The sequence below is a fragment of the Mastigoproctus giganteus genome, chromosome 3 (genome assembly GCF_048544385.1).
Source record: "Mastigoproctus giganteus isolate SK-2022 chromosome 3, ASM4854438v1, whole genome shotgun sequence".
Classification (NCBI taxonomy): Eukaryota; Metazoa; Arthropoda; class Arachnida; order Uropygi; family Thelyphonidae; genus Mastigoproctus; species Mastigoproctus giganteus.
In genome coordinates this window covers 49,124,997-49,151,722 of record NC_143577.1, presented here as the reverse complement: position 1 = coordinate 49,151,722, position 26,726 = coordinate 49,124,997, and the positions used below count along the sequence as shown (strand labels likewise).

At 38.7% G+C, this 26,726-nt stretch overlaps 1 protein-coding gene across 1 annotated transcript in view; it reads right to left on the bottom strand.

The window, feature by feature from the left end:
- Neurl4 (neuralized E3 ubiquitin protein ligase 4) overlaps positions 1–26,726 on the bottom strand; it is a 636,447-nt gene that overhangs the window by 7,775 nt on the left and 601,946 nt on the right. Inside the window, exon 25 of the mRNA XM_090369970.1 lies at positions 2,848–2,983. Coding sequence (XP_090226096.1) covers positions 2,848–2,983 — 136 coding nt within the window. The remainder of the gene's footprint in view (positions 1–2,847; positions 2,984–26,726) is intronic.

The following is a 26,726-nucleotide window of genomic DNA, read 5'->3' as shown; positions in this document are numbered from 1 at the left end:
ACACTGTATCACTGTATCTGCAAATAATCTTGCATCCCTTCTATTTAAATACATCCCATCCATTCCTACAAAAAGTCTTCCCTGTTACCCCACTGTTGTTATTGTTGTGTTTTAGGCACATCAGTGACACTTAGACCATATTGTGCAATTATGTATTAAGTCTGCATAAGTGTGCGGGGGGGGGGGGCTGATTTGCATGTTGTGTGGGCTGGGAACCCTACTCCCTCCGCCTGAGATTGGCTAACTACAGCCTTGATCAAAGGAGACTAGAAGTTCCTCTTGTTATCAGTGACATATATATCTTTATTGCAATCAGTGAAAAATTTTACATGTATGCCTGATGCAATGCCCATAACAGCAACAATGCATCAAACGTAGAACTCTCCAAAGTAATGAAAGTAATGAGTGACAAGTAATGAAACTATTATACTATCATGGAGAATCTGTTCCCCCCCGCCTCCACCTTGCACGTACACCACGGCCAAAACTGATTCTCAAGGCTTTCATCATGTACTCCCTTCTATCATGTTTGGGCAAAATTCGAGAAACTTTCAAATTGAACCCTAAGTTGCTGCTGTTTCTTAACATTGCCTTATACCTGTCAAGTAAATCCTCAGACCACCTATTCTTAATGTTATTATCCTATCCATTTTTGTATGGTATATCTCCCATTTTCCTGGAAATAGCCATTAACAAAAGCTACTTCTGTGGGACCAGCACCTTCTGCTTTTGGAGACCTCACTGTGTTGCTTGATACATGGGTATATGCTGTGGCACTGTATGGGAGCTGAGTGCTTGATGGGTCCTATTTTAATTCCATTCCCTTGAAGCCATCAACATTTTTTCTCAAGTTCTCAAATTTTCCCATTAAAACACTGAATTTTTACTTACCAAGGGCACATCCATCTCACACTCTGTATCTAAAAGACATAAAAGCATCTCCTGTTACAAGTTAGCTTGGGCTGTAAGTACATTTCTAGTAAATCAAGAAAATGTTAAATGACTTTTTCTTGATTAATTACAAAAATGTTCACTACAAAATGATTTTGTAGTTAACATTGTTTGACACTAAACCCTCGAATTATATCCAGATTTGTAGAACTGCACTTGATAGCCAAAGCATTCTTACTTCTCTGAGCTCTGTTTTGCTGCTCTGTAGAATCTGAGGCATGATTTAATTTAAATGAACAAACTACAACACTATACCATGATCGTAATCATGAGGGATATAAATTACAATAATAATGCTACATTATTCGCAATTTATACAGAAGTATGTATATATTACAGCATAAAATCACACTGTGTTAAGTATGATATTAAGTTCTAAAATTGCGTTACCTATTACATTATAAAATTTACAACTTGGACTTCAAAACACCTACAGTATAATTAATACTGTAGGTGGTTTAAATTCCTATGCAATTACACAAAAGAATATTAAAGAGTCTTTATATTGTTATTATATGAATACAATGAACACAATGGCTACTCATTACTACAGCAGTACATATGTATTTTGATACAAAAATAGTGTTTTTTTGTCTTACTGTAATACTGGGACAACAAACATGGATGCTGCAATGGTACATCTACTATAATAAAACAAAATATAACAAAGTCATAAACTTCTCTGGTTATGGTAGCTGAATTGAGTATATATGGAAATTAATTTAGACAAAATCTGGATAACCACCAAACACCTTTTTAATAAAGGAGTCTAATCAGTTATAAATTACTGCAAATTAATAAAGAAATTCTACTTTATGAAGAACTATATGTTTAGAGATACAGTCTATTCCGGTTATTTGGGACACATCGGGACTAGTGCATTTTGGCCCGATTAAGCGGCTGCCCCAATTATCCGAAGTTTCACGTAAATAGTTAAAATAGTTAAAAATACAATGTAACCCCCCTTTTTTTACAATTGGTTCACTGTACAATCAAATCACGTTACCACGAACTCAACATAGTAAAGTACCGTTCACTATACGATGTGCAGTAAGCGCCGGTCATTGTGATCACGTTTGTGAATTGAATTTTAATTCTATTAAACAGCGATTCTAATTAGCGAAAATAGGAGGAATATTATCCACAGGCTATAAAAGCAAAGATATGTTAAGCACAAATTTACCCTTTATTACCTTACCAATTAAAAAATTAAATGATACGTGAAAATCGGAATAATTAATACGTACTGTACGTACATACGAACTAGTTGACATTTCTGTTCACTGACATTTGAGAGGTTAGAGGTTAAAATTTAAAACAGTAAAAAGATAAGCAATCAATAACAAAGAACACAGCACACACAAATTGCAAGTAACACAATACGTGCAAGTGAGAACCGAGTAACAAGTTACAAAGCTTTAAAAATAGGAATGAAGAGAAGATATGAAAATTAATTTTTTTATATGATTTAAGATTTCATGGAAGTGTAAACACATTTCACCATAATAACCCACAGAATTCCAGCTGTCGGTATTATCGCAAATTCAGTAAGATTGAGTTTACTGTACGTTTATGATAGATTTCACTAACAGAAAAGCCCAATAAACAGGTGACTGCTAATTGTTTTTATTGTTTTATGGTTGTGACCTCCAGAATTTCGACCGAACCACGTGGTACCATCGGAGACAATCGTAGGGTAATCTCCAGTGCTGCGGTCTCCTGCCCCGATTAAACGGCATGCTGTCCCAATTAAGCGAAGTAAACCCTGGCTATTTTCTCGATCGGTTTCTGTTTTTTAAGATTTGCCCCGAATAAACGGCTGCCCCGATTAACCGGTGGCCCAAATAACCGGAATCCACTGTATAAGAAATTTAAAAAAAAAAATAAATTACATACTTATAATGTGGAGAAAATATGTTGGTTCCAGCATATCGAAGTGTGGGAGAGAGGTAAACCTGACAACTTTCAAAATCCTTTGAGTTCCCTTTTCTAACAGCTTTTTTTACAGATAATCCACTAAGTCCAACTCTGTCTGCAATAAACAGCATAAAATGTTTTAATGTTAGGGATATAATGAAGCACTATTATGAAATATTTAGGTTCTTTTCATTGAAATAGTAGTCTCCTCCCTTTTTTATGTACTACACTGGTGTGCAAAATTTCAGGTCCAGTCAGGTTTTCACCTGCAGCTTCTCATAGGAGTGGCCTGGATATGGGAAAAGCATACCAAAGAACTTCGTGAGGTACAGAAATGATGAAGAAAACAACACCGACACAACAATGGAAACAAAACGGTACAGAGGGGCTTTATTCAAAAATGGCAGCATAGCACTGACTGCCACGATACAGATGCATCACTGCCAAAGATGGAACAAAGGAAAGAGGTGGTTCTCAGTAGGAGATATGGCCACCCCTAATGTCGAAGCAGGCTTTGCACTGCCTGTCCATACTTAGAACAATGTTGTTGATAAGTTCTTGTGGTAACATCGTCCATTCCTCTGTCAGCACCACCTTTAGCCTGGTAAACATTTTCTGATGGGTGTGGACATGCCGCTAGGCATCTCCCCAGAGCATCCCATATGTGTTCGATGGGATTTAGATTGTGGGAATGGGCAGGCCAACCCATACAAATAATGTCCTCACTTTCCAAAAACACATCAACAGCTGCAGTACGATGGGGTGTGGCGTTATCATCCATAAACACGAACTCGGGGCCAATGGCACCTTGGAACAGATGCATATGGGGAAGGATTACCTCAGTACAGTGGTGTGCACTGATTACAGTATCGCCTTCCAGTATCTGGAGTTGTGTACATCCATCCATCCAAGATAACGCCTTCCCAGACATATCGATCCCTTTCGTTGATGTTTGCAGGGTAATACTGTGTGCCAACCTCTCGCCGGATTAGCTGACATAGAATAGCTGCTGAGACTGAATCTACTCTCATCAGTAAAGAGTACCTTAAGTAAAGATTTTGTGGTTGTAACCTTTAGAAATAGTGTTGGTCTTTACGTTTTGCACACCACTGTATAAACCACTAGGATGGCCACATCATAGTTCTTAGAATACAGATTTAAATTTATACTTTTGATCAGATTGATGTATTTAATTAATCTCAAGCTTATGATTCAAACTGGTGTTTTTCAAACCAGGGTATACAAGAAATTAAGTGTTGGGCAAAAGGTAGGCTTTGTATAAACACCATAAAATATACACTCCACTTATTACTTATTACAAAATTTCATGCACTTAATGTCTAGAACATTAAGTGCATGAAAAAGAAGACTAATATTATATATACATGGAGCATGTAATGTAAGAAATTCAGCCTGATTTCTGAACTTTCTTGTTATTGCTTGCTGATAGTAACACCGACAAAACTATGAAGACAAGGAATGTTTGAGAGTCACTGACTTATTTAAATTATAAGTAGCACTTTATTTTAATATGGCCATTCTTCAGATTTATCTATCCAAAAAATAAAAATAAGCAAACTTTTATTTCATAACAACTTGTCATGCCATTCATACAATGACTATTATTATTTTAAATAATTTTTCTTTTCAGTTTCAAGTTCCTTTATAAAATAAACATAAATCTTCAATAGAAACTTTGTTTTAATTTCAGCAAAAATTTCAACTTTAGAAACAAGTTGAACAGTAAAGTTCCTCAATCATATTACTTTCCAAATCGAGTAAATAACACAGGTATAATGCACATACTCTATTTCAAGTGGAAATCTGCTGTGTTTATCAAGTGGAAATCTGCTATACACCAATGGAAACAGTGAAAGGAGTGAAGGTGGAGCTGCCTTTCTGGTTCATAAGGATATAAAAAAAACAACATTTTGGAATTCAAAAGTACATCACCAAGGGTGTCAAGACTAATACTCAGGATTTCTAAGAGGTACAAGCTAAAGGTTATAATGATTTGTGCACCAACATTGAGCCATGATGATGAAGAGGTTGAAGAAATGTACACCGAAATTGAGAGTCTTCTAGATGAGCAGAAAACCCACTACACTATCATTATGGGGGACTTCAATGCTAAGTTGGAAAAAAACAAAACAGTGCAGAAGGAGAAACTAGGAAATTTTGGAATTGGTGAAAGCAATGAAAGAGGTGAAAGACTTGTGGAATTTGCAGAATCTTAAGGATTGTCAGTAATGAACACTTTTTTTCAAGAAAAGGGTGAACAGAAAGTGGACATGGAAGAGTCCAAATGGATTAACAACTAATGAAATCGACTTCATCCTCACTAACAGAAGATATATTGTGAATGATGTTACCGTCCTGAATAAGGTAAATGTTGGAAGTGATCACAGAATAGTAAGATGCACACTTGATATAGATGTAGGAAAAGAAAGGAAAAAACTGACTCGAGTAAATAATACGAAGGTCTTTGAGATAACAGAAGACGAGAAAAAACAGTATGTACTGGAACTTAAGAACAAGTTTGAGCTTCTGCAGACAGCTTCAGACCAAGATATTGACAAGGAATATTACAACTTTCTGAAAGATATAAAGCCCAAGAAACCTATAGGGAAAAAGAAATCCAAAGAAGAAAAAATTAGTCAAGAAACACTTGTTATGATGAACCAAAGGCGACAAATGAAGAGCAAGATAAACACTGACAAGGTAAAAATAGTAGTAGCAGTGGCATTTGATGCAAGAAAGCATCAACCAAAAAAAAAAAAAAAAAACACACCATTCCCTCCAAATGCCTGTCCAGTTCCTCCTTAAATTTATTCAACCTATCAACTTCCACAACGACAGATGGAATTTTGTTCCAGCAATTAACCACCCGCTGGCTAAAGGCAAATTTCCACACATCTAATCTACATCGGTCTTTTCTTAATTTGAATTTATGCCCCCTTAGGTTCGTAATCTGAACAAGTGGAAGGATCCCATCAGAATTCAGCGTGCTCAACCCATTCAAGGCCTTATATACCTCAATCAGATCACCGCGCAGGTGCCTAGTCTCCAGCCACTGCAATTTGCAGAACTTAAGCTCTCTTGGTAAGAGGATCCCTTCATTCCCCTCACCAATCTTGTTGCCCTTCTCTGTACACGCTCAAGTAAATCTACATCCTTCCTAAAATGAGGCCTCCAGACCTGTACGCAGTACTCAAGGCGTAGCCTGACCATTGCCTTATACAGAGGGATAATCACCTCCTTTTCCCTGCTAGCAAAATTCCTATATATCATTGACAAAACCCCATGACCTGCCTTGGCAGCCTGTCTGCATTGCTCAGAAAACTTCATATCTGACTGCACAATTACTCCCAGGTCTTTTTCATTTTCTACCACTTTAAGTGTAGTACCACACAGTTGGTACATTTCTCTGGGGTTACTTCTACCCATATGCAGTACTTTGCATTTGTCAAGGTTAAACTTCAGTTGCCACTTCTTAGCCCATCAACTTCTACAACAACAGATGGAAGTTTGTTCCAGTAATCAATCATCTGCTGACTAAAGGCAAACTTCAGCACATCCTACAACTGTCTTTCCTCAATTTGAATTTATGCCCTCTCAGGCTATTATTCTGAGCAAGAGGAAGAATCCCATCAGCATTGAGCATGCTCAAACCATTCAAGGCATTATACACCTCAATCAGATCACCTTGCAGATGCTTGGTCTCCAGGAACTGTAATCTAAAAAATTTAAGCCTTTCTTTGTAAAAGCAACCCTTTGTTCCATTTCACTAATCTTGTTGCCCTTTTCTGTACTCATTCCAACAGCTCTACATCTTTCTTAAAATGAGGCCTCCAGACCTGTATAAAGTACTCAAGGTGTTTGCCTTATACAAGGGGATAATCACGTCCTTATCCCTGCTAGAAAAATTCATATCTGCCTGCACAATTACCCCCATAACTCTTGGGATGCTAGAGGTTCTTTACTAGACATGCAGATGTCTAGTAAAGAACATGAATCATGTTCTTTACTAGATAGTTGAATCATGGTCTATTGAGACCATGATTCAACTATCCAATATAAAACAACTTTTACATTAATTTTCTTTAAGTAGTTAATGAATACTGTTTTCATTCATTGTTGCTTCAAGTAAAAATTGCAACAACTTTCATCAGTATTTTTGGACCATCTAGTCTAAACTGGTGACATTGGGTGGTAAGAACATAACATGAATACTATCTGTAATCAATTCTCCAATTCTGCTGACGAGGCTAGTGGGAACCAGATGTGTTCAAAGCCGCTAAGTGGATTTTTTTTTATTTTTTGATTTGAAATTATTGTTATTCTATAACTTTTGATTTAATTTTAGTAGTATAGTATTTTTTTGTGATTTTCTGATTAATTTGGTGTATTTGTTCTTTACTTGGCCTTGTAATTGTATAGAAAAACAGTCAACTTCTGCCGGCATTGAATTGATAGTAGCATTCGAATTAATTCTGCCACCATTGTTTTTGTATCAATACTTTTTTTTTTTTTTAGGTGAACCCCAAACACGAGAGGTATTAGAACCTATAGTACTTAGTACCATGCTTAGGTTGGAGGGTGAGAAGACGAAAGAAGGTATTTGTTGATATTGGACTTGAACTTCTGTAGATTGTCATTTTCAGGAAATACGTATGAAGGAAGGTTGTTCCAGAAAACGGCAGTTGAATGAATAAATGAGGAAGATGAAAAGTTGGTTCTGTGGGTTTGAAGTTGGACAGTAAATGGATGTTGGCTGGTGGCGGCACGTGTTTGGACTGTTTTCAAAGAGAGAGCGGGAATTATAGAAGCCAATTCAGAAGAACAGTGCCCATGGAAGTATCTGTAGAAGAGGCATGCAGCAGAAACAGTACGTCTATGAAAAAACGAGTGGAGAGACTCTGTTAGAGATGAATCATTAATTAACCTAACTGCCCTCTTCTGAATGGAATCAAGAAGCCTGAGTGAGGTTTTGGGGGCACCACCCCAGATGTGGGAACAATATTCCATGGCAGGGCGGATTTGCGATTTATACAGAGTGAGCAGCTGTATGGAAGAAAAGTAACGCCGAGAGAGAAAGAGAAAACCAAGTTTTTTAGATGCAGAGGAAGCAATATTTGTAATGTGCTTGTGCCAAGAGAGATTAGAAGCCAGGGTAATCCCCAAAAGAGATATATCATTTTGCCTAGAAATCGGAGTGTCACTAAAGATAAGCATAGGAGCAGAAGAATCCTTTTTGCGAGATATAAGACAAGACTGAGTTTTAGAAGGGTTGAAATCAACTAAGTTGTCTTTGCCCCACTGGAGAATTACCTGAAGATCGGTATTTAAGGAATTGGTAGCAGATTTTCGAGAAGTTGAAGCTGATTGAGCAGGACAAGGTTTCTCAAAATGGAAAGTGGAATGCAATGTGCTATCATCAGCAAAACTATGGATAGGATTTAAAAGGTCATTATTATACAAGAGGAAAAGAGTGGGGGAAAGAACTGAACCTTGGGGGACACCGGCATTAGTGGAGAAGTTAGAAGACAGAGAACCATCTACCATCACCCTCAGTGAGCGATCAGAGAGAAAACTGGATAACCAATTACTAAAACAGTTGGCAAATCATAAGATGGAAGCTTGTTTAGAAGACCTTTATGCCAAACACGATCGAAAGCCTTTGAGATGTCAAGAGCAACTACTTGTGTTTCACTGAACCTTTCCATTGAGTTAGTCCATAAATGGGTGACGTAAGCCAGAATATCACCAGTGGATCGACACTGACGGAATCCATACTGGCAATCGTTGATCAGACGGAAGGTTTCTAGATAGTTTAAGAGTTGGCGGTTAATTGATTTCTCCATTACTTTAGAAAGAGTAGGAGTAATTGCAATGGGACGATAATTGGATGGGAGGAATTTGTCACCCTTATTAGGAACTGGCTGGATATGAGCAAATTTCCAAGCAAATTTCTTATTCCAAGGAAAAACACCTTTGGAATAAGAAAGTGAAAAAAGGTGGCAAAGAATAGGAGTACGTTCAGGAGCACAGGTTTTGAGAACAAGTGGAGAAATACCATCGGGACCTGGAGCTTTCTTAGCATCAAGATTCATCAAAATCCTTCTGATATCCTTTTGACGGAAGACCACAGGAGGCATTAAATGGAGTGTGCTGGGAATGGTGGGAGTTGTTTTACCAAGATCATTAATAAATGTACTGTGTACTTAGAAGGGTTGTTTGTGAGAAAAAGATCAAGTGCCTTGGCTGTATGGTTAGGATTGTCCGGTATTCTTGTAGGTAAATGAACAATCTGTGCTAGGTCATTGGTAATTGCAAAAGCCTCAGCATCTCGACCTGCTGGGTCGGTGTGACTAGAAAACGGAAGCCAGCTGGAGTTGTGAACATTAAACTCACCAAGGAAAATTACCTCACTGTTAGGAAAGTTGGACTAGAAAAAGTCAAGTTGCAACGAGAGGAAGTCAAAGAGCTCCAAGTGATTAGTGGAGTTGGGAAAACGGTAGAGACAACAGATGAATTTGAGACACAATGAGGTAGAGAGATTTTAGGCCAGAGAAGATCAAAGAGAGGAGTTTCCAAATTGCCAAGTCTCTGACAGGGAATATCAGAACAGACATATGCACAAATACCACCTTTGAGGCGAAAGGAATCATACGGCGAATAATTTTGCCTCTGAGATGAGCAGTAGTTAAATCAACCGATAACAGATTCTGTCAGAAAAAGTACATGGGGTTTGGCAGACTGCAAGTGGAAATGGACATCGCTGAGATTAGAATTGAGACCACGTATATTTGTGAAATGAATCAGGAGGTGCTTGGGAGGTTTAGATCTTTTCACAGATAAGCTTGCTCTATTAGTTTGACAATTCATGGTGTATTCAATAGTAAGAAAAAGTGGGTGGGACATGCTGTATGAAGTAATGAAATTTTTGGATATGGCGTACACATGGTAAGAATATACCCAGATCCTTGACATAACGTGGCCTCGACAATGCTCCCCGCATACACACTACTCGGACTCCCTCCAGTCACTATCTGGCAGAGTAGAGGTAGCAAGATTATACACTAGCTGATCCGGAAGCCTCCTAGAGAGTTACCAATAGGTTCGGTCCAGTGTACTAACTAGTGGCCGGCCTGCAAACACTGTTTTAGAGCTGTACCCTCGAAATGTAAGGAATATTGGATCTCGCCACGACGTTCATCATAAACTCAAAAGTTATCAATCATACTTCATGATGGAAGAGATTGGGAAGGGTTGGCCGGAACTTAGCTCTAGAAACTAAACATGGGTTCCACCACTTCAAGCCTCCAATAAGCAAAGTGGTGGTATTTCACTGGTTGATGAGAGTCATCTACCACCTAGTACTGCCTGGTAACATAGAGGGGCGGCGTTCCTCCATGTGATGTGGGTGCCACACCTCGGCCCCTGCTTACGTTGGTTCACACCTGGGTGGTCACCCACCATGTACTTGTGCATGGAGGTTAATATAGCTGATATGGAAGTTTCTATGTAACTTGTAGCAGTGTAATCAGTATCAGCAGAGAATTATAAACCATAACTTATAGTACTACTTACTTGTTTTAATAATTTAACTTGTCACGTAAACTGTAACATACAACAGTGATATTCTTTTAGAATCGGTGATTTGGTGTAGATATATTGCAAATAGTAGCACGAGATTCAAACCACATAGGTGGCAGATAGTCAAATTTATTATCTACTTAGATTTTACAAACATAATGTTTTAATGTAATACATATAACTTAAACTTGATAGGAGATACGAAATTCATATAACGTTAAATCAGTATGATATAAAACTCGATACTGAAACATATACACCGGTGTTCAAATAAAGTGCATCACCTAGGAATTTCACATTTCTAACCATTTTTCACGATAGTACGTTATATTAATGACTAGCATTACAAATAGAAATATAAAAAGATATTTATTAATAGTTAAGGCAAAGTTAAGCTAGTTAAGCTAAGTAATATTTGACAGGTGCTCTCAAAACATTCTAAAATGAGCATTTGCAACCTTTATACAACAGTTTTGGTAAACATGACAATTATGGCTTAAATGTTAGAGCTTAACTTCTGTTCCAGGAAAATTAATGGAGGCACTGGTTAAAGAAGCACTGCAGGATCATTTAGACAAGACTTCAGTTATAGCTCAGACACAGCATGGTTTTGTTAAGGGGAAGTCTTGCCTGACCAACTTGATTGGATACTATGATGCAGTCACAAAAGAGCTGGATGCAGGGAATAACTTTGATATTATATACTTGGATCTTAGAAAGGCTTTTGATACTGTTGCACATGGAAGACTGCTACACAAATTGGAGCAGTGTGACATTGGAGGCAAATTGCTGCTATGGATAAAGGGGTGGTTGAGGGGGAGAAGACAGAGAGTGGTAATCAATGGACACTGCTCATCATGGACTGATGTTATTAATGGAGTCCCTCAGGGCTCAGTGTTGGGTCCATTGTTGTTTTCTGTATTTATAAATGATATTGATGATGGTATATCAAGCTTAATGTCCAAGTTTGCAGATGATACAAAGGTTGGCAGGGTTGTCAAGGACACTACTGACACTATGCTGCTGCAACAGGATCTGGAAAGGTTGAGCAGATGGGCTGAGAGGTGGCAAATGAAGTTTAACATTGACAAATGTAAAGTACTACACATGGGAAACAGCAACCCCAGAGCAACGTATCAACTCTGTGGTACTACACTGACAGTGGCAGAGAATGAAAGGGACTTGGGGGTGATTGTGCAGGCAGATATGAAGTTCTCTGAGCAGTGCAGACGGGCTGCAAGAGTAGCTCATGGAGTATTGTCAATGATATACAGGAATTTTTCCAGCAGGGATAAGGAGGTGATTATTCCATTGTATAAGGCAATGGTCAGGCCACACCTAGAGTACTGTATACAGGTCTGGAGGCCTCATTTCAAGAAGGATGTAGAGCTGCTGGAATGAGTACAGAGAAGGGCAACAAGATTAGTGAATGGAACAAAGGGGTGCTCTTACGAAGAAAGGCTTAAGTTTTGCAAATTATAGTGTCTGGAGACTAGGCACCAGCGACGTGATCTGATAGAGGTGTATAAAGCCTTGAATGGTTTAAGCATGCTCAATGCTGATGGGATTCTTCCTCTAGCTCAGAAAAATCACCTGAGAGGGCATAAATTCAAATTGAGGAAAGACAGATGTAGGATAGACGTGCGGAAATTTGCCTTTAGCCAGCGGGTGGTTGGTTGGTGGAACAGACTGCCATCCCTTGTGGTGGAGGTTGATAGCCTAAATAAGTTTAAGGCTCAGCTGGACAGGTATTTTGAACGAACAGAGGGGTGAAGTGGAAGTGGGTTTTTTTTTTTTTTTTTTTGGCTGATGCTGCATAAGCTTGCTTTCTTGCATCAAATGCCTCTGCTAATGCTAATGCTAATGTTATCAGAAGCCCCCAATTTGCTTCAGTTTATCATTTTAAATCAAAAACAAAATGAAAATTCACTAGATGCAAACTAATATTTAGTTGAACCGCCTTTGGCCCTGAGACAACAGCACACCGTCGTGGCATTGACAAGATCAAATTCTGAAGATTATCAATTGATAGTTCATGTTTCCAAACAGGAATTATGGCTTCCTGAAGTTCACGAAGGGTCTTTGGTTTCTTTCTGGCAACTGCAGATTCCACACGATGCCAATAGTTCTCTAAAGGATTCAGGTCCAGGCTGTTTCCTGGCCAGCTAACAGTTGTAATGGGCTGTTCTTCCAACCATTTTTTATCCTGTAAAATGTAAACACATTACTGTTGAACCTCTAATGCAGAAATGAAGCTAAAGTAACTACAAAAGTGCTTACTTACACTTTTCGCCCGATGACAAGGAGCAGAGTTGTCCTGAAATGGTCTCTAATCGTTGGCAGCAATTTCCTTTCCAATATAGCCAAGGCTCCTCTGTAGCCAGGTGGGAAGGTGCAGCAGTGCGTAGCACAAGCTTCTTGATTAGACCGGGGTTTGAGCCTGTCACCACCAAATACGGAGGATGCGGAAAGGTCAGGGAATGACCGCATATCCCGGAGCAATATGGTCTTAATTGCTAATGCTTCTAAAAACCAAATAACAAACAAACAAACCAATATAGCCAGGTATCCATTGGCATTTACAGAACCTTTTATAAACTGCAGGTGATCTATTCTGCAATACGAAATGAACCCCCATATCATTTGGCTGGTAGGGAATTTCACTATACACACCATACAGTCTGGATGGTATTCTTCACCACATCTCCTGCGAATCGTTTGTCTCCCGTCAGAGCCATGCATGTTGATTTTCTTCTCATCCAAGAAAATAACTGACTTCCACTGCTCAGGAATCCATTTGACATACTCCTTACACCACATTAATTGGGCCTTTTTCTTTATTTGTGTGAGGAGGGGCTTCTTCTTAGGATGACGGTCTACAAGCCCATTTTTGAAGAAGCGTCTTCTGACTGTTACTGCACTTGCTACCACTCCTGTTATGCTCTTCCCATTCTCTTTTCAGCTCAGATGAAGAAGCTTTATGGTTTTTAAGGCATAAGTGCTTCAAAACACAGTCCTGTTTTGGCATAGAAACTCGTTTGCGTCCAGTTCCTTTTTTCCTATCAGCAGAACCAGTATTCTTGAGTTTGGAAAGAAATCTACTCACTATCGACTGATTACAAGACACTCTATAAGCAACATGACAGGAAGAATATCCTTTCTCACGTAAAGCAACAATAGCACTCTTTCTTCGTGGCGTCAACTGCACGTAACTTGCCATCCTGACACAAGCAAGGAAAGACTGCAACTCTTGCAGAGCATGCTTATATAGCTGAAAGTAACAGCTGGTGCAATATTAGATCATCACCTATGCATGTCAATCTTATCTGATGCAATTTGTAAGAAATATTGCCATATACTTACGTTATTCGGACGACAATTACAATTTTAAGGGGTGATGCACTTTCTTTGAAAGCCAGTGTATACATACATATATATATATATATTTTTTTTTTTGGTAGTTGTTGGCGCATAGGCTTCTGTGACCATAATGCACCTCCCAAGGTTTTTGCAGTACTTTGATCCAAGCCCGAGGCGGGAATCGAACCCGCGACCTTTGGGTTGCCAGGCAGGCACTTTACCCACCCGGCTAGCCCGGTCCGGTCGGCACATACATATATATATATATATATATAGTGTTATTACTGCATTGGGATATAAGTTTAGTGTAATATTTTTAATTGTATTGTATTGAAACTGAATCAAAATCATGCTTCAGACCAGAACAGCAAAGCAAAAGGGCTCCAAATAGTAGGAATGCTGTGGCTTAGGGGAGAACTGAGGGGGGGGTTGTCCTCTGAATGTTTGTGGAGCTCTCAGAAAAGGGATACAATAGCAACTCAGTGTTGTTATGGGCCTTTATGAGAGCTTGAAGAACAGGGTAGATGCCCTTGAAGGAATTATTAAATTGAGGGGCCCATCAAGTTCTCAGCTGCCCACATCAATGCCAGAGCTTGCACTTGAACACCAGGCAACACAATGGCAATCCACAAGGCAGAATACACTGGTCCCACAGGAACTAGTAGTTGTCAGTGACTCTATTGTCAGGGAAATGGGGAATATACTGTGCAAAAAGGATAGGTGGAACACAGTGCTGGACCAAGGTATTTTCATGCCCCGGGCAGAAAGATATTTCAGTGCCCCCTTTACTAAGGCTATATATATATATATATTTTACATGATTTGTAAAATTTGGTGCCCCTTAAAGAATAGCACATTGGGCAAGGGCCCTGTTAGCCCGTGCCTTAATTCGGCACTGGTGGAACAGGACTAGGTATGTCTGCCAGGGACAAAAGTTGAAGTTGTACAGCAGATATCATCTTTTAAGGACACAGAAGGCAATATTGTTGTACACATTGGCACTACTGACATTAAGAGTAAGATATCTGCAGATTTACTTAACAAGTACAGGCCAATATTGAAAAAAAGTTGCGAGTTATGATTGAATTTGAAAGTTTCTGCAATTCTGACCAGACACGATAGAAGGGAGTATAGGATGAGAGCCTTGTCAATCAGTTTGTCCCTGGAGAGATTGTACAAGGCTCATTTGTAGAATTTTTCTCAGTGTGGTCTGTGCTTGTTAACAGGAGAGACTTCCTCTACAGGGTTGAGATACACATAAATAGAAAGGGTGCAAGAATATTTGCTGATGCTAATGAGGCAGTGTTAGGTGGGTTGGAAAACTGCTAGCTTGGAGGGATGCATGGACTAATGGATTAACAGTAGCCACTGGCAGAAGTGAAAGTGATCCTTGCACTGTTCTATTGGAATGAGCAGCAACTTGGAAAACAAGGTGCTGGGAATTTCAGGGATTGCTGGAAGTTATCATGGAACAAATAAATATATGGGCCGTGTTAGAATAACTAAGAGTAAGAACAGGTGCATGTAAGAACAGCTGCAACTTGTGGTTTGGTCACTCGCACACTAGCAAGGCTTTTGTGGATTTATTGGATGATTGTTTTCTGCAGCAGAATGTTCGAGAGGCAACTTGCATGTACACCAATGCTAGGAGCATAGTAAATAAATTTGATGAACTTGAGTTGCTGGTGAAGATCAAAGGCTGATGTTGGGATATCAGATATGTGGTGTCACACAGAGATAAGGGATACAGAATTGGAATTTGGGGAGTACGTGTACAGAAAGGAGACAGGATAGAAGGGGAGGAGGGTGATGCTGTTAGTTAAGAAACACATAAAATCTAGGGAAGTGCATCCAGTTGACACGGGTGGACAGTGCAGTGTTGAGTCAGTTTGGTGTGACATAAGCACTGGGAAAACTCAGTTGAGAGTAGAAGTGTGTTATAGGCCTAATGACTCCGATGAGTACATTGAATAACTATACAGGGAAATAGGGTGGGGCAGTAAATCAGGCTGTCTTATAATAGAGGATTTCAACTTCCCAGATATTGACTGCAACTTAGAGTGAACTTTGGCTAGAAAGGAATTACTCACTATGATTTCATTCCAAGCAGTGCAATTGTTGAAAGGTCAAATTTTATACAAATTATGTATGCTGATTCAAAAAATATGCCCAGAACAGTGTGCTGATGTGTTTTTGTGTGATAATAAGGTGGAACTGAATTGAAAGCAGTAGAGGACATTGATGATTTATTGAACATTTGCTTGTAGAGATAGAGATGTCATAATCCCAATGTATAAGGAAATTGTAATATTTCCTTAATTTAATTTCATTAATTAAATTATTAATGTGAAAATTAATCAACAAGAGACTACTGTCAAGGGTAAAGGAAAAAAGCTTTTGCTTTTGTAAGGGCAACTAAAGTGGTCTCAGATAGTTTGTAAATTCTGTGCAGTGGGACCAAGTGATAATGTTACCAACAGCAAATTCTAAATGGGAAGTTTTTCAAAGAAGCTACTGGGATTTTCATACCAACAGAGAAATAATGATAAGGCTTTGATCTAAATGGATATCAGATGAAATATTGAGACAAGTGGCAGAGAATAAAAGTGCATAGGAGCATATTAGGTGGGTCAGAAAACTGCTAGTTTGGGGGGGGGAATACACAGCCTAAAAGGTTAACAGTGGCTGCAGGCAGAGGCAAAAGTGATTCTTGCACTGCTTCTATTGGAAATGAGCAGCAGCAGCATCATGGAAAGCAAGGCAATGGAGATTTCTAGGACCGCTGGGAGTCATAGTGGAACAAATAAATACAAGTGCCGTGTTAGGGTAACTAAGAGTAGAAAGAGGAGCATGTATACTTGCATGTTTTTTTTTCTTTTTTTTAAGAAAACCCCAACACGAAAGGTATCAAAACCTATAGTACTTAGTACCGTGCATGGGTTGAAGGAGAAGTATAGGGATGCCGGAAACTTTGCTCTAGAGACTAAACATGGGTTTCACCTCTTAAAGCCTCCAATAAGCAAAGTGGTGGTATTTCACCGGTTGATGAAAGTCATCTACCACCTGATGCACCAATGCTAGGAGTATTGTTAATAAATTTTATGAGCTTGAAGTGTTAGTCAAGACACCAAAGGCAGTTATTTTCGAGATATCAGAGACGTGGTGTCAGACACACATATATAGGCACCTCCATAGCCAGGTGGGAAGGAGCAGCAGTGCATAGCACACGCTTCTTGATTAGACTGGGGTTCGAGCCCGTCACCACCAAATACAGAAGATGCGGAAAGGTCAGGGAATGACCACCGATATTCCGGAGCAATATGGCCTTAGTTGCTAATGCTCCTAAAAAAAACATAACATATATATAAGCAGTGCAGAATTGAAATTTGGGGAGTACAATGTGTACACAAAGGATAGACAGGACAGGGAGGGAGGAGGTTTGAGTCTGTTTGGTGTGACATAACCACTGGGAAAGGAAAAATGAGAGTAGGTGTGAGTTATAGGCCTAATGAATCTGATGAGTATAATGAGCAATTGTGCAGAGTAATAGGGTGGGCCAGTAAATCAGAATATCTTATAATGGGGGATTTTAACTTTCCACATATTGACTGGCACTTGTGGATTGGTCACTCATACACTAGCGCAAGATTTTTTTGGATTTATTGGATGACTATTTTCTATAGCAGCATGTTCGAGAGGCAACCAGAGGGAGTAATACTCTTGATCTGATTATCAGCAGTGATTATTCATGCATTAAGAATCTGCAGATAAATGAACCACTGGGTGATACTGATCACAATGTACTGATGTGGGAATTGCTTAAAGATGTAACTACCATCAAGGCTAAAGGGAAGGGCTTTTGCTTTCGTAAAGATGACTACAGGGGTCTCAGACAGTTTTTAAATTCTGTACAATGGGATCAACTGATGATGTTACCAACATTGAATTCTAAATGGGAAGCATTCAGGGACTTCATCTTGGAGGCTACTAGGCTTTTCATTCCAACTAAGAAATACTGTTCAAGGTTCAGGCTTAAATGGATGTCAGATGAATTAATGAGGCTTGTGGTAGAGAAGAAAAATGTATGGGATGCACATAAATTATCAGGCGACACAGAAGCCTATGACAGATATAAGCATGTCTGTAATCAAGTCACAAAGGCACCTTAGGCAGGCGAAGGCAGATTACGAGATATCTTTGGCAAAGGATGCAAAGAGTTCTTTACTTATGTAAACTCTAGAAGGAAAGGGATGAATCAGATTGGACCACTTAACATAAATGGGTTGACTATTTTCATTCACACATGAGGAGTTATTCAATTAGGGGAATGCTAGAAGTTTATCAAACTTTAACAGGGAGCTAAGTGATTTTGTAATAACTGAGAGCAAAGTGGAGGAGAAATGGTTGAAGTTAAACATAACGAAGGCACCTGGGGTGGACGGGATCTATCCAGTTAATTCAAAGGATGCAGCAAAGGAAGTAAGCACACCCTGCCATAATTATAAGAGCTTCCTTGGACTCAGGGGAGGTCCCCATGGACTGGAGGTGTGCAAATTTATCACCAATTCAGATTGGTTTGGTTTGGGTTTGGGTTTTATTGGCGAATCAGCAACTGAGGCTATAATGTGCCAACCAATTCAGAAAGGGGGTTCAAAAGGTGACACAAGTAACTATAGACCTCTTAGTTTAACTTGTGTTCCGGGGAAAATAATGGAGTCACTGGTTAAAGAAGCATTGCAGGATCATCTAGACAAGACTGCAGTAATAGTTAAGACACAGCATGGGTTTGTTAAAGGGAGGTCTTGTCTGACTAATTTGATTGGATACTATGATGTGGTCACAAAGGAACTGAATGTCAAAAATAATTTTGATATCATGTACTTGGATTTCAGGAAAGCTTTTGATACTGTTGCACATGGAAGACTGCTGTACAAATTGGAGAGGTATTGCATTAAGGGTAAATTGCTACATTGGATAAAGGGATGGTTGAGTGGGAGACAACAGAGAGTGGTAATCAAACACTGCTCTTCATGGCCAAATGTTATTAGTGGAGTTTCCCAGGGTTCGGTGCTGGGCCCATTGTTGTTTTGTGTATTCATCAATGATATTGATGAAGGTATATCAGGATTAATGTCCAAGTCTGCAGATGATACAAAGGTTGACAGGGTTGTTAACGACAGTAAAGACAGTATGCTACTCGAACTGCATCTAGTTGGAGTAGCATACAAGTTGGGCAAATGGGCTGAGAAGTGGCAACTGAAGTTTAACATTGACATATGGGAAGTTTGTTTGTTTTGTTTTGGTTGGTTTTTAGGAGCATTAGCAACTAAGGCCATATTGCTCCGGGATATGCGGTGGTCATTCCTTGACCTTTCCGCATCCTCCGTATTTGGTGGTGACGGGCTCAATCCCCGGTCTAATCAAGAAGTGTGTGCTGCGCACTGCTGCTCCTTCCCACCTGGCTACGGAGGTGACACACATATGGGAAGCAGAAACCCTAGAGTAACATATCAACTGTGTGGTACTACACTCAGGGAAGTGGAAAGTGAAAAAGACTGGGGTAATTGTCAAATAGCAGTCAAATATGATGTTAGGTGTACAGTGCAGGTCATGGAGTCTTGTCAATGATATATAGGAATTTTGCTAGCAGGGACAGGGAGGTGATTATCCCGTTGTACAAGGCAATGGTCAGGCCACACCTCAAGTACTGTGTATAGGTCTGGAGGCCTCGTTTTAAAAAGGATGTAGAGTTGCTAGAACAAGTACAAAGGAGGGCAAGAAGATTGGTGAGGGGAACAAATGGGTGCTCTTACCAAGAAAGGCTTAAGTTCTGCAAATTGCAGTGTCTGGAGAGTAGGTACCTGCGAGGTGATCTGATTGAGGTATATAAGGCCTTGAATGGGATGAGCAAGCCAAATGCTGATGGGATTCTTCCTCTTGCTCAGATTAAGAAACTGAGAGGGCATAGATTCAAACTGAGGAAAGATAGTTGTAGAATAGATGTGCAGAAATTTGCCTTTAGCCAGCAGGTGGTTGATTGGTGGAACAGACTTCCATCTTTTGTTGTGGAAGTAGATAGCCTAAATAAATTTAAGATGGAGCTGGAAAGGAATTTGGAATAAATGGAGGAGTGAAATGGGAGTTTTTTTTTGGCTGATGCTGCATAAGCGTGCTTTCTTGCATCATATGCCTCTGCTAATGATAATTATCAGGTGATGCAGAAGCGTATAGTAGATATAAATTAGTCTGTAATCAAGTCACAAAAGGAGGTTAGGCAAGCTACGACAGATTATGCAAAGTCGCTGGCAAAGAATGCAGAGAAAAACGGCAAAAACTTTATGCTTATATTAACAGTAGAAGGAAGAGATTAAATCAAATTAGGCCACTTGGTGTCTATGGGTTAACTGTTGATGACCCTGCTCAGATTGCAGACAAATTGAATAGAAATTTTGCATCTACGGTCACACGAGAAATTCTTTAGGGAAAGGGATACCATAATTTCTTATTATAATCTTACTTACAGTGTACCACCATGGCCCCTAAGAAGATTGGTGAAAAGAGAAAGCATGTACATCTGAGAATTACACAGAAATTAAAGCTGTTAGAGAAGATAAAGACTGGCATGTCTGTAGGAATATGGCATGAAAAAAAAAAAAATTTTAAATTTTCAAAATGCAAAGCTGAGTTTAAGATGTTTTTAAGGAGTCTGAGTCTGCATAAAGTTTTTCCAGGCACCACTATATGGTCATGGTAAATTATCTGCTATGTACAATGTATCAACTGATAAAGTTAAGGTAAATAAAGTTTGTTTTTTATTATTTAACTTTATTTTACTGTTTCTAATACATACATATAGTAACTGTTTAAATATTTTATGTGGGGTAGAGTGGTTATGGGCCAACCCGCTAGAAATGCTGAGTGGAACCCATGTGATATCTCATGAACATTCCTTGCCAATCTCACCAGGAGCATTTGCCCATCTTTGAAATTTTCAAGAAGCTCAGTGTCTGTCTTTCTTCAGTGGGTAGTATCCACACCTGAACATATCTGTACAAGAATAAGTGAAATTTACCTCAATATGAATTTATTTACCTCAAATAAAATTAGCACACATTAATTACAGTAATAAAATCAATTAAATTAAAACAAGTTCAATGCAAATTTTGAAAAAAGACTTTCCTTCCTGAAGCTGACAGGGCTTTTTGACCATATGTCTTGCTTACAGGAATGGAAATTACCGAGTATGTGTGAGTCGGAATCTTAAAAAGAGAGATTATTTGTCTTTGCGCATGTGTGTAAAAGACCACGAATCAGAGATCACATATGGATGACGGACATTAATAGAATTCTCATGTAATTTAATTTCGACAGTTTCTGCAATTAATAGTCTAGTATAATTACGTTGGACACTAAGTATTTTGGCCTCATTGAATAAAAATGTATGGTTTTCATTAACGGCATGAAAGGCTAATTCTGACACTGCTGAATGAGGAGCACGAACTGAGGATGCATGCTGTTTTAATCTCACATCTAGCATACACAACTTCGAGCTCTGGTAAGATGTGTCGCAATCACTGCAAGAAATGTTGTATACCAGGTCACTGATTTGTGTTGTAAAAGAGGAAAGGACTGAGCGATTTACCATGTTTCAGTTAAAACAATTGAAGGCCAGAACATACAATATCCCAGCACTTTTTGGGCAGGTAAAACTGCATAAAACCGGATTTCCTACTTGCCCCATCATCTCTTACAGAAACTCAGTGTTTTCATCCTTAGCCACACATATATATAATATTATAAAACCCTTTAGAGAGGCAATACAATTTGGGATAAAAAAACAAATAAACCAGGTCCTTAAGGACTGTAGATTTGGCAATAATGATAATTTATTCTCACTAGATGTTACTTTGTTATATACTAATGTAAAAATTGAATACACATTAGATAATCTTTGGGATATTTTAATTAATAACACTATACAGATTAATTATACAAAGCTTCCTATTAAAGAAATTTTTCACTTGATTAAACTCTTAGTTGAAGCCAACTATATCACCTTTCAAGACAATGTATACAAACAAATTTTTGGCTTGCCAATCGGAATGAATCTAAGTAGCTTAATATCAGAGGTCTAACCTCTCAACAATTGAGTGTATACATTTGACATCTTTTCTACCCCATATTACATATTATGGGAGGTATTTAGATGACGTTCTGGTTATTACTGGTACAGTGGTACCTTGGTATATGTCTGCTTTGGAATAAGTCCAACTTGATATATGTCCTGTTTGGATGTGAAAAATTTTGTTTGGTATACGACCTTTGTTTGGAATACGACTCGCGTGCATCAAAATGAGTCACGACACCGCATGCTACCCTTGTTTACCTCTCTTGAGACAAAGCCACGACTCAGAGATGCCAGATCTTACCCCCTTTCCAAAAACCAAATAAAAGCCGACCAAGGACGGCTAGCAAAGTATGCGTGCCCGTCCTCACTTGGCTTTCCAAATAAAACCAACTGAGGACGTATGCCGCACGGTGCACACTTACTTCCTCGATCAGCTGAATTCGGTTTTTGGAGAGGAGATTAGATCTGGCATCTCTGCTACAAGCGTCAATACGACAGTTTCTACCATTCAGTGAACAACCCGTGCTATAACTCTCTGTGAATTTTCACGTGATTTTGTGTTTTTTTGCGTAAATTTTTTGTAAATTCATTAACCATGAGTTCTAAGAAAGTTAATGAGAACAGCCAAGCAACAAAGAGAATGGTTAGGATCACCATGGAGGTAAAAAAAGAGATTGTTGAAAAGTATGAAGGTGGCATGCGTATCCGGGACTTGGCTGCTGCATACCGTATGCTGAGAACAACGGTATCTACGATTGTGAAAAACAAAGATGTTATTAAATCTGCTAATGTTGCGAAGGGGGTGAGAAATTGATTAACAAACAAAGATCAGGGTCATTAGAGCATGTTGAGAAATTTCTTTTGATCTGGATAACAGAAAAACAGTGTGCTGGCGATAGCGTATCAGAGGCAATGATTTGCGAAAAAGCAAAACTGATGCATGCTGATCTTTTGAAAAACAAGGCAGGAAAGAGCCAAGAAAGTGAAGTGTTTAAAGCCAGCCATGGCTGGTTTGATAATTTTAAGAAGAGGACTGGCATTCACAGTGTTGTGAGGCATGGAGAGGGAGCCAGTGCTGATAAAGATGCCGCCAATGGTTTTGTTACAGAGTTTAGGGAATTTATGGAGGCTGAGGGTTTTGTTCCCCAACAAGTTTTGGAAGAAAATGCCTAACAGGACCTATATTACACAAGAGGAGAAGGCATTGCCAGGGCACAAGCCAATGAAGGACAGGCTAACTCTCTTGTTCTGTGGCAATGCAAGTGGGGATTGCAAACTGAAGCCTCTACTGATCTACCACTCTGAAAACCAGAGGGCCTTTAAGAAACATAACGTGCAGAAAACTCAGTTACCTGTGATGTGGAGGTCAAACAGCAAGGCTTGGGTAACCAGAGAATATGTCAGCGAATGGTTTAATGTTATGTTTGGGCCAAGTGTAAAAAGTTATTTAGAAGAGAAAAACCTGCCTCTGAAGGCCCTCCTCATAATGGACAATGCTCCAGCTCACTCTCCAAGCTTGCAGGACTATGTGCTCCCGGAGTTTGACTTCATCACTGTAAAGTTCCTCTCCCCTAACACGACTCCTCTCATTCAGCCCATGGACCATCAGGTCATCAGTAATTTCAAGAAACTCTACACTAAAGCACTATTCCAGAGGTTCAAAGCACCTTGCAGTGACCTCTGACACAGAATTAACCCCGAGAGAGTTTTTGGAAAGATCACTTTACTATCGTCCATTGCATATCTCTCATTGACAAAGACTGGCAGGAAGTTTCCTACAGAACAATGAACTCTGCTTGGAGGAATTTGTGGCCAGAAGCAGTGACTGAAAGGGACTTTGAGGCTGTGCCTATAGTGGAGGATATTGTCTCTCTGGGCAGGTCCATGGGTCTGGATGTGAGTGATGGTGATGTGGAGGAGTTAGTGGAGGGGCACAGAGAAGAGCTGACCACTGAGGAGCTGCAGGAACTTGAGAAGGAGGAGCAGAAGACTAAGATGGATACACTCTCTTCAGGCTTGGAGGAGGAGGAGAAGGAGATAAGAGGAAGCCCCTACTTCTTTAATCAAGGAAATCTTTGCCAAATGGATGGATGTCAAAAATTTTGCAGAGAAGTACCATACCAACAAAGCCCAGACAAGCCGTAATAGCATTGTCTGGAATGACCAGACAATGTCACATTTCTGAAACATCCTGAGGAGAAGGCAGAAGCAAAGTTCTTTGGACAAATTTTTAGTAAACTTCAAACCTGGTGATCCTCAACCAGGTCCAAGTAGGGAAAAGAGACAGAAAAGAGAAAATTAAAGTTTGTTAAATTTTCATTTATTTCATCTAATTGCTTTTGTATTTATGTATTTTAGTATAAAGCAGTGTTTAAATTATTTTATACAACCCCATTGATGTATAATATGCCAATAACAATAGGATTTTTTTCATGGGAATGGATTAATCATTTTCCCTTTATTTCTTATGGGAAAAATTCGTTTGGTATAAGTCCAAGGCTCTGGAATGGATTAAGGACATATACCGAGGTACCACTGTAGTTGCACTATTCAAGACTTTTTACATTTGTTTAATAATATTCATCCTAGACTCAATTTTACATTGGAAAGGGAAAATACTGTTATTTGTTATTTGTTTTTTTTTTTTTTTAGGAGCATTAGAAACTAAGGCCATATTGCTCTGGAGATTTTGCCTCCAATGTCACACTGCTCCAATTTGTGTAGCAGTCTTCCATGTGCAACAGTATCAAAAGCCTTTCTAAGATCCAAATATATAATATCAAAGTTATTCCCTGCATCCAGTTCTTTTGTGACTGCATCATAATATCCAATCAAATTGGTCAGGCAAGACTTTCCCTTAACAAAACTATGCTGTGTCCAAGTATAACTGAAGTCTTGTCAAGATGATCCTGCAGTGCTTCTTTAACCAGTGCCTCCATTAATTTTCCTGGAACAGAAGTTAAACTCACAGGTCTAAAATTACTTGTGTCAGCCTTTGATCCTCCTTTGTGAATTGGGGCCACATTTGCACTTCTCCAGTCTATGGGTACCTTCCCTGAGTCCAAATAAGCTCTCATAATTATGGCTAAGGGTTTGCTTACTTCCTGTGCTGCCTCCTTTAATATAACTGGATAGATCCCATCCACCCCGGGTGCCTTTTTTATGTTTATCCTCAACAATTTCTTCTCCACTTTCCTCTCAGTTATTACAAAATCATCTAGCTCAATGCCAGAGTTTACTTCACCTCTGGTTTAATTCCCCTTCCTGAATAACTCCTCATGTGAATGTAGATGCAAAATACTTGTTTAATTTGTTAGCCACCTGAGCAGGATCCTCAACTGTTGAACCATCAATATCCAGTGGACCAATCTGATTCATCCCTTTTCTTCTAGAGTTTACATAGGAAAAGAACTCTTTTCTGTTTTTCTTTGCAACCTTCGCCTGCCTAATCTCGTTTGTGACTTGGCTACAGACCAGCTTATATCTATCATAGGCTTCCATGTCACTCATTAATTTATATGTATCCCATGCATTTTTCTTCTCTGCCATATATCTCATTAGTTCATCTGACATCCATTTAGGATGTCAGATGAACAATAAATGTCCTTGAACAATAAAATGTTGCTGCATTATAGCAGCTATCACCTGTTCGCCTAGAAGAGGTTATTATTTTTAATAAATTTCTCAATGCCTATAAATATTCAACAATGGAATCTACTTTAGACTCAGAAATACAGATATTAACCACAAGATTTTAAACAAGGGTTATCCCCTTGCTACAATGAACAAAATTAGGGTACAAGCTAAGGATAGGATACAAAAAACTACACCAACCAACAATAGTAACATAAAAAAATACTGTATTTCTATCACATACATTGAACATGGCACAAACAGTTTAACAGATTCTTTAAAGACACCAAATTTAAAATTGTAGCCAGATCAATATGGAAATCACACGCTATATCAGAATTGGCCTTTCATGCCGTTAATGAAAACCATACATTTTTATTCAATGTGGCCAAAATACTTAGTGTCCAACATAATTTTACTACACTATTAATAGCAGAAACCATTGAAATTAAATTACATTAGAATTCTATTAACGTTTGTTGTCCATATCTGATCTCCGATTCATGGTCTTTTGTAAAAGCACATGCACGAACAGAGAGACAAATAATCTCTCTATTTAAGATTTCAACTCGCATGTGCTCTGTAATTTCCAATCCCATGATCAAGACATGGTTGAAAAGCCACATCAGCATCAGGAAGGGGTCTTTTTTTTTCAAAATTTGCATTGAACTTGTTTTAATTTTTTAACTGTTTTTTAATTAAATTTTATTATTTTATTATTGTAATTTATTTGCATTAATTTTATTTTCATTTATTTGGAGAGTGTCATTAGGAATTGTTCTATGTATCATATTGAGGTAAATTTCTCTTGATCTTCTACAAATATGTTCAAGTGTGGATACGAACCCCTAAAGAAAGACACTGATCTTCTTGAAAAGATCAAAAGATAGGCAAATGCTCTTGATGAGATAGGCAAGGAATGTCCATGATATATCAAATAGGGTCCAATCAACATTTCTGGTGGGTGGGCCCACAATTTATAGTTTAACCACTCTATCCCACATAAAATATTTAAACAGTTACTATATGTATGTATTAGAAATAGTAAAATAAAGTTAAATAATAAAAAACAAACTTTATTAACCTTAACTTTAATGGTTGATATATTGTACATAGTAGAAGATAATTTATCATGACC